Raw genomic sequence first — 9,797 nt, forward strand, 5'->3', positions numbered from 1 at the left:
GAAGAGGATTCCACGTAAATAGCCCCTTCAAGCCGATGACGTGTTGGAGGGGGACGCCTGCAGGTGGTGGCACTGATATAACCACGCCAGTACCACTATTAATATATACGTTGCTCAATCCCTATCTCATGACAGCAGGATGTGGCACTGCAGAGAGGTAACTTCATCCTGCAGTCCACCGGGTTCACGTTTAGGTGAGCAGGGAGCCACAGTAACACTTGTACTACCGCTGTCTGTTGACGATTTTATCTGTACGTTTAGATCAACATGGATAGGTCATAAAGGGAACTGTGGGCTTAACGTTGGATGAGGTTAATCTATCTATTGCCAGACGCCATAATCCCATAAGGGGTGGCCATTTGACTTTGAGTTATTTGTTTTACGGGGAGGGGCACTAACCCTCCACCAACCCACTTGTTGACACGTAGGGAGCACTTATGGTTTGTTTATATGGTTACTACCCAGCGTTGTAAATGGTTTCTTGGCTTACAGGAAACCATTAGGCTTGTCACGCAATGTAAAGCCACCTGTAAAGGAAAGAAAAGCATTAAGAAGTGACAGGAAAGATGGGAGAAATAGGAAGAGAGGAGGGCAGGCACAGAAAGAGAATGATGAAGGCTAAGGAAGAAGTAGGCAGCACTACATCAAGTGAGTGGATGATGGTCGCCACCACCTACCACTATGAGGTTAATACTTACTGATATTCACAAAAAATCCTGTACTGTAATCAGGCAAATTGCTCTCAGCACTGCATGGTTGGGGCAGAAATTGCAAAGTCTGGGCAACGTGACTGTGTACTCTATTTCATTTAGTTGTGTGGCCTGTGTGAAAATAGTGTGGTGCATTTATAACGCTGCTCTGCTACTCCACTTGGCTGTTTCTTGTGTGTTGCAACGACGGCTCAGTGTTGTCAGTGTCTGTTGTGTATCATGTACTGTGTATGCATTTCCTACTGACACACACACACACACACACACACACCAATATATCTTGTACTGCGTATTCATTTCCTACTGCCACTGCTACACACACACACACACACACACACACACAGCTGTGCCCACAACACATCAGATATTGCAGGTGAGTGTCTTGTGAAGCTCTGTTTACATACTGCCTTGTACAACAATTTTGGCCCCTCTTGGACTCTTCATGGGGTACAGGCTCAATATGTGGTGTATTTTCTTTGATAATAACAAGAGTAATATTGGTCACTTTCTCCCCCCACCTGCAACTAATTGTTCCTTTCACTTGCAGGTACGATGTTACTTGTTACTAGTGCGTTACTTGGGTTACTTGCAAGATGGCAACATGAATACAGAGTCAGGCAGCGGTACGTGGCAGCCTAAGTTACAGAGAACCAGTGGCCCCAGTGTAGTGGCTTTCGAATTAAGGTGAGTCTTTTAGCCTTCTTAGTGCACTGACACCTTAATTTAGTCTGGCAGGCTCCAAGTGATTTTAGTCAGTGGGTACCTACATGAAAATTAGTGTCTGAGTGTAGTGTGTTCTCAGTTCAGGTCAGCTTCTTTCTTTGCAACTTCATTCCGATGATGTCTTAGTTTATTCTTGTCATCTCCAGGTCATTTTATTCAACTTAGACCGAAAATTTGTCCCTAAGTGCTGTGTCTTGGTATGTTAAGCTGAGGTCTTTCTGACCTCTGTTGAGAATGGCAAACATAGGACATATACAGTATACAGTATTTTTCATTTTGTTGCTTCCATTAACTTCTGAGAGGACGTTAACCCCTGGAGCTGGGGATTTTGAAGTTGGTGGTACAGCCGGATGAGGATATTGTGGGGCAAAATAGGTCTTTCACGAACACATATATTCTTACAAAATAGTCCAACAAAATGCCTCTCCATGTTGGTATCAGTTTTAAGTCCATCCACCCTTCTAAGACTACACCTGGCCATCACCAAGCTGAAAGGGTTGGGAATCTTGGCAAGTTAGGACAAATGTCGTATTGTTAAGTCACATGGATGTCAGGCGAGAAGAATACACTAATTCCTTGTTATCTGTTGCCCTTTTTCCGGCCTTTTGTTGTACACTTCTTGAATCCAGTGACATATTGTCAGTGTTATTCTTGTCATCTTTAGACCACTGTGTACTTTAAGACAGCATTAACCCCTTCAATCCAGTGACATATTGTCAGTGTTATTCTTGTCATCTTTACACCACTGTGTACTTTAAGACAGCATTAACCCCTTCAGTCCATTGATGTAGTTAAAATTTTGTTCTTGGTATCTTTGGATCACTTTATTCAGTTTAAAACTACTCGTGAACAGTTGTTGAGTAACCCTGATCTGTCTGGTTGAGCAGACCTATCAATCGCAAGCAAGCAGCTACCCCTGCAGGGCCGTCCCATGCGGTGAACCAATGTTTCCTTGCAGTGGACAGCACCTTGCCACTGCCAGGTGCGGGCAAGAGTATGGAGGTTGGGTTGCCAGACGGAATTTGCATCTGCATCCAGTTAACAGGGACGCCATAGTAGGCTGCACATCATGCTGCTGTTTGGTGTTATGGTTACCACCCAGTGTTGTAAAGGGTTTCCATGGTTACAGGAAACCAGTAGGCTTGTCACTCAGTGTAGAGCCACTTGAAGTGGAAAGAAGATTAATTAAAAGCAACAGGAAGGATGGGAAAACCAGGAAGAGAAGAGGCCAGACACAAAAAGGGAATGACAGGTGAAGGAAGAGGTAGACAGCACTACATCAAGTGAGTGCGTGATAGTGGGACAGATACAAAAAGGGAATGATGAATGAAAGAAGAAGTAGGCAGCACTACATTAAGTGAGTGGATGATAGTGGCCAGCACCCACCACACCACCCGGGTATAGTATAGGGATTAAAGAAGGTTATACTGTATCTAACCTCGCCAGTCTCTCCTAAGCTGAATATAAACACCTGAGGCAGCAAGAATAATCTGAAGCATATGTTTGGTCATGTGGAGAGGATGGAGAATGAGAGACTGACGAGGAGAGTATATGAGTGAGGTGAAGACCAAGAATGAGATGGATGAATGGAATGTAGAAATATATGAGAGAAGGGAGTGTGAGTTGGAGGGAGGGGAGTCAAGTGGCAGAGGACAGAACAACGTGGAGGCAATTTGTCTGTGGCTACCCCTTACAGGTTTAAGTGATGTGGTAATAGATAATGTCAGTGGATCGAAGGGGTTATATTTTCAATAATTTACAGAAAAAAAAACAATACAGTTCCATTTCTACCAATAAAGCTGATTTGCCACTTTGCTTTGATGGTGGAGAGGGACGCCTTCATGTGGTGGCACTGATATATCTGGGCGGCTACACTGCATGGTTAAATAACACCCCCAGCTACTGCCCTGCCCCCTGAAAAGTGGAGGGTGGACTACGGCAGGACAGCTTAAGCCAGCAGTCCACCGGTTTGACGTGTCAGATGAATCTAAAGCTACATTATTATTAACTTGTACTACCACTACTACTGCTGCTGCTGCTGCTGCTGCTGCCACCACCACCACTACTACTATTGCTACTGCTACAACTACTTACCTACCGTACCATCACCAGTCTCCTCTGCTTTACAGTACTTTTATTTTTCCACACCAGACTTGCTCGTACAGTGAAAGTCTTGTGTAGGTAGTCAACAACTTTTAGTCATGACTCTCTCCCTTACTGTCTTCTCTCCAGTTTTTGTTTCTTTGCTAATCATGTGTCTTGGCTGTGAATTAGTGCCATATGGTGTTTGACAGGCGCTGGGAATCCAGTATTCAGTTCAGTGCCACCTTATTCTATCTGTTGATATTTGTCCCCAGGTGGCATGGTGGTTGTGTGCAGCAGTTTGGTGCAGAATAGTAACGAAACGTGATTGGTGGAGAAGGCCAGATGGACGACTCGTTACCCTGACAACCACCTGATGCTTATGGTGAGCATTTTCTTTGTAATAGACTTTTATTTTTGCTTTTGTTTTTTGTAAGCTTATTGATATACTCGACAGATTTTATTATTATATACTAACAGTAAAATAGGTCTTTGCATTTTGTCAACTTTTTTTTTTTCCATCTATCCATTGCCAGACATTTTCATCACGCAAGCGATTGCCACAAACAAATCGCCTCCATGTCACCCTGTCCACCATTTCGTTTCCCAGCTCCCAACTCGCATCGCCTTCTCATATACCTCTCCACTCCATCCCTCCATCTCATCCTTGGCCTCCACCTCACTCACGTACAGTACACTCGTCTCGTTAGTCTCGCTCATCCTCTCCAACCTCTTGATAATACTTGCAGGTCATGATGGTTGGGTGGGTTGCAGTGATGTAAGTGGCTGCCCGTGGGTTAGAGAGAGAGAGTAGGAGAAGAAACTGCAGCATGGTTAAGAGATGTGATTTAGAGAGTGAGAGAGAGTGCCCATGAGTTAGAGCAGAAGACGAAACTGCCGTATAATTAAGAGATATTATTTAGAGAGAGAGTGAGTGAGAATGGCCATGAGTTAGAGCAATGGTTGGCAACCTTTTTTCCAGGCGACCCCAATCCTGCACATGTAGCCATGACCGCGACCCCACTGGTTTTATACACTGTATGTAATGTATTATTGTATATTACTGGTTGTACGCTGTAACAGTACAGAGCAAGTGTAATTAATAGCCGTGTAAGAGAGGTACTGTAAGGTTGAAAAAGACAAAATTAACATCATTAAATGTTAGTTTTAAAAATTTAGAGGCTTCATTTGAACCAAAACATCCACTTCTGAAACAATATTTTGTTACATTCCACAAAGACAAACTAAATTTTTTTTTTTTTTTTTTTCCAACTGAAATTGATTTTAATGCGGGCCTTGGGCCTGGATCTGGCTGGTAAGCGTTTCCATTCGCGGCTCAATCGTAGAAAGTGCTGCCCTCAAATCATGTTCAGGTTGCAACCAATTTCTGGTTTTCGTTTTGATGGCAGCCAGATATGCAAACCCTGATCCGCACAGATAGGTTGTAACGAACGGCAACAGCACTTTCACAGCCTCACTGCCGAGGACTGGTTTCTCCTTCACAGTAGTCCAGGACACTGCTAGTGACTGTTTCATCATGTTGCACCTCGATGAGCTCCTCTTGCAGGTTTGGGATAGAAGACTCTTCTTCTGAGAGGTGTTCGACGTGGACATCGAAGGGTCAGCGCACCCATTTGTATTTCTCATGCAACTCTTCATCCGGAATATATCTGTCAAACTCCTCACTCAGCTTCTCAAGGTGCTCATCAATACACTTTATTCGTCCAGAAGCGTGACGTCTTCATCTTCCAGAAAAAGGCTCGAAAGTGGAAAGGATGCAGTTTTCCGCCGCTCAGTCTTTCCTTTCCACGACCTCAGTTTCGCCTTGAATGCCTTGAGCTTTTCTGACACAAAGAGATGAGTTTTTTCTGTTCCTTGCATGGATATATTCAGCAAATTCGACACTGTGAGTATGTCTGTTGGATGTGCCAGTTTAAGCAACCACCTTGGTTCTGCAAGCCTTGATGCCAGTGCATGTTTCTTCTCGTTCAAGAAGATTTCAACCTCTGCACGCATTTCAAACACTCTCTGGAGCACTTTCCCTCGGGACAGCCGCCTGACACAAGAGTAGTAAAGCAGATGTTCATATTCCGACCCCATGTCAGAGCACATCTGACTGAACAGCCTGGAATTCAGAGCTGATGGTTTAATAAAATTCACTATTCGAATCACATCTTTTATCACAGAGTTAAGCTCAAGTGACAGTTTCCGGGAGGCAAGGTTTTCCCGGTGGAGCAGACAATGAGTCACTATCACTTCGGGGTTGACTTGTTTCACCCTAGCGGTGAAACCCCTGATGTGCCCCTAGCATTGCAGGTGCACCGTCCGTGCACACACTGAAGCACTGATCCCAGCTGAGGCCTTCTTTCTTGATGAAGCTGTCAACCAACTTGAACAGATCTTCACCTGTTGTTGTCGTCTACAGTCGTTTACAGAACAGGAAGTTCTCTTCCATGTCATTCTTCCCTTGACACCGCACATATACCAAGAGCTGTGCATCGTCACTGACGTCAGTTGACTCATCCAACTACAAGCTGCATTTTCCGCTGTCCTTGATGGCAGCCACTACCTGTTCTTTGATGTCTTCCGACATCTCTTGAATCCGTCGCTCATTTTGTTGTCTGATAGTGCAATAGTTTATTTATTTATTTTTTTCACCGCATCATCTCCGAAAATAGTACAAACCACGTCAAGGACTGCTGGCGTCACCAACTTTTCCCCAGTTGTATGTGTCTGTTTACACTTAGCAATTCTTTTTGCAACCAGATAGGATGCAATTGTTGCTTGTCGAACAGAATACACTCCTGTGTTCATAGGGGTGTCCAACCGCTGACGCTGCAGTTGTTCTTTCCTCTTCAAATACTGGCGGTCTTTCCCCGCCAGCGTCGGGTGTTTTCCGTGGAGATGGCGCTCGAGCTGGTTTTCTTTAAGCGACTCATGGCTGAGCACTTCCCCACATCTAACACATTGAGGTTTTTCGACCCCACGATCGATGAGAAGCGTAAACCCAATGTCAAGGAATTCTTCTTTGTACACCCGCTTTCTGGACATCACTGAAGAATCTGAAATGAAATATATACTTGCTTAACAATAAATCAGACAAAAGATGCTGTTTGGTGCCGTCCGCCAGGAGGGGAGAGGGGGAGGGGGCCAAGGAAAGAGGAGGGGAAGGAGCCAAAGAAAATGACGGAGGGTAGGAGGCCAAGGAAAGAGGAGGAGGGGAGGGGGCCAAGGAAAGAGGAGGAGGGGAGGGGGCCAAGGAAAGAGGAGGAGGGATGGGGGCTAAGGAAAGAGGAGGAGGGGTGGGGGCCAAGGAAAGAGGAGGAGGGGAGGGGGCCAAGGAAAGAGGAGGAGGGGAGGGGGCCAAGGAAAGAGGAGGAGGGGTGGGGGCCAAGGAAAGAGGAGGAGGGGAGGGGGCCAAGGAAAGAGGAGCAGGGGAGGGGGCCAAGGAAAGAGGAGGAGGGGTGGAGGCCAAGGAAAGAGGAGGAGGGGAGGGGGCCAAGGAAAATGAAGGAGGGGAGGGGGCCAAGGAAAATGAAGGAGGAGAGGGGGCCAAGGAAAATGAAGGAGGGGGGGGGGCCAAGGAAAATGAAGGAGGGGAGGGGGCCAAGGAAAGAGGAGAGGAAGGAGCCAAGGAAAGAGGAGGGGGAGAAGTAAAGAGGAAAGGGGGCAAGGAAAGAGGAGGAGGGGAAGGGGACAAAGAAAAAAGAGGGGGAAGGGAGGGACAAGGAAAAAGAAGGGGGAGGAGTAAAAAGGAGGAGGGGAGGGGACAAGGAAAGAGAAGCAGGGGGAGGGGTCAAAGAAAAAGGAGGGGAAGAAGGCAAGAAAGAGGAGGAAAGGAGGACAAGGAAAAGGGAGGGGGAGGAGTAAAGAGGATGGGGAGGGGGTCAAGGAAAGAGTAGGAGGGGGAGGGGGCAAGGAAAGTGCCCCCTTCCCCTCCTCCTCTTCCCTTGCCCCCCTCCTTCTCCTCCTCTTTCCTTGTCCCCCTCGTTCTCTAAATATGGTGGACGGTGCCTTTCACTGACATACTTTGGTGCAATATTTCGTCGGCAAGTGAAATAGTTTCTTTCTCATATTTACCTAGGAATTTTAAAGAAAGAAAGACTGAGTGAAAGCTATACAGCACATTGCAATTCAATATACGGGTAAAATACATCAACTTACCGACAGAAGATGAACAAGTTGGTAAAGAGTGTTTGCCCTTACGACCGTACAGCTCGAGTGGTGGCCTGAGACGTGCCTCCGCCCACAGCCATACAGCGTGTTAGTAAAAACATCAGCGGAAAATCCGTAGACTTCTGGCGGAATTCGTAGTAAAGAGAAATATATACGCGTAATTGTTGATTCTTGTTTATGTATTTATGTATATATTTATTTATATAAAATTATAAGAATGTATATTTAATGTTGGTATCCCTGAGTGCCGTACGCGTTTGGTACGTGAACACCATCTTGTGTCTTGCAAACGTGAACCGTCCACGTTCAGTCGGAGCCAGGACTGGCCACTTTATCAGCAGTATATAACACGATCTCCAAAATCCTCAACCAATATGTGAATATATGCTGCAAACATCTCAGAATCGGGAATTGAACATGTTGGATATTTTGAGGGGTTGGCGACCCCAGGGTTGGGAGAGGGGGAGTTGGAGAGTAAAAGAAACTGCAGCATGGTTAAGAGATGTGATTGTGAGAGAGAGTGAGAGGGCCCATGAGTTAGAGTGAAGAAGAAACTGCAGTATAGTTAAGAAATATGAGTTAGAGTGAGTGAGTGAAAGTGTCCATGAGTTAGACATAGTAGAAGAAACTGCAGTATGGTTAAGAGATGTGATTTGGAGAGAGAGTGTGATTGGGAGTGCCCATGAGTTAGAGAGAGTAGTAGAAGAAGGAATTGCAGCATGGTTAAGAGACAGCCTATGATTTAGAGAGAGAGAGAGAGAATGGCCGTGAGTTAGAGAGTAGAAGAAGCTACAGTATGGTTAAGAGATGTGATTGATGGACAAGTAACGATGGCAGGTCCAATTGTTACCGTGGCCACCAGTTCACAGTATAATTAAGCCTGTTGTTTATATATCATGTTGGTGTTGTCATTGGCCATACTCCTGTATCTAGTGTTGTAAGGTATATTTGGCAACACAATACCGGGTATTTCTACTAGCACGATTTATGTTTAAATACCATCATCATTATTATTACCGCCTCCACCACCACCACCACCACCACCATCACCATTATCGTCATCATCATCATCATCTCCTCCTCCTCCTCCTCCTCCTCCTCTTCCTCCTCCTCCCCCTCCTCCTCTTCCTCCTCCTCCTCCTCCTTCTCCCATCATCATGATCATCATCATCAAAATCATCATCATCATTGGCGACGTCTTGTTCCCCCTGGCTGTTTGAGTCTGACGTAAATGTTTGTGGATGCTACCTTATCCTATCGCTAAGTAGGATAGTTAACATGATGGTTGTAGTAGTGTAGAAGCTAATTTTTATACAGTTAATTTGCCGTGCAGTATTTATTATTATTATTATTATTATTATTATTATTATATTACTATAGTCAGTCACAGCCCGAATACTTAGTTGTGGTTACGTGAAATTCGAATGAGTCTCCTTGGTTACTAGTCAGATCAACCCCCCGCCCCCCAACCTGTATACTAGGTCGTGTTTACGTGAAATTCGATGAGCCTTAGTTATGGGGTAATGTGAATCTCCTTGGTTACTAGTCAGATCAACCCTCCAAACTGACTACACTTGGCCATCAACCGAACTGAAATGGGTTAGGGATCATTATCAGGTTGGAATTGGGATAGGGATCATTATCTATCTATTGCCAGACGCCTTAATCCCGTAAGATGTGGCCACAAACAAATCGCCTCCACGTCGCCCTGTCCCCCGCCATTTCACTGCCCTGCATCCAGCTCACATCCCCCTCTCTCAAATACCTCTCCACTCCATCCCTCCATATCATCCTCGGCCTCCCCTTCCACCTCACTCACTCACTCTCCTCGCTATGCTCTCGCTCCCCATCCTCACCAAATGGCCAAACCACCTCTGCGTATTTCTGCTAACGCTGTCTATCACATCCACATCCACACCAGTATCTCAGGTGACAGGCAGAGAGAAAGTTACCGTAGATAATGCCTGTGAAAGATGACTGTAGTTGGTGCACCTTAACTTGGTGCAAAATGTTGTCCTTTGGCAGCTGTTTTCACGTGGCAGCTGGCTGTGTGTGTGTGTGTGTGTGTGTGTGTGTGTGGCTACCATACATACGTACACACAGGCA

The 9,797-nt window shown here is 45.6% G+C and overlaps 1 protein-coding gene across 1 annotated transcript in view; it reads right to left on the minus strand.

Moving 5' to 3' along the window:
- Window positions 1-5,793: 5,793 nt before the first annotated feature.
- Window positions 5,794-9,797, minus strand: part of LOC145390881 (protein FAM200B-like) — a 5,811-nt gene continuing 1,807 nt past the window's right edge. The window contains exons 2-3 of the mRNA XM_080265621.1: window positions 6,201-6,577; window positions 5,794-5,934 (exon numbers count right to left, since the gene is read on the minus strand). Coding sequence (XP_080121747.1) covers window positions 5,794-5,934; window positions 6,201-6,577 — 518 coding nt within the window. The remainder of the gene's footprint in view (window positions 5,935-6,200; window positions 6,578-9,797) is intronic.

This window comes from Coenobita brevimanus, chromosome 16, assembly GCF_032717465.1.
Source record: "Coenobita brevimanus isolate Jiangsu-jjx chromosome 16, ASM3271746v2, whole genome shotgun sequence".
Classification (NCBI taxonomy): Eukaryota; Metazoa; Arthropoda; class Malacostraca; order Decapoda; family Coenobitidae; genus Coenobita; species Coenobita brevimanus.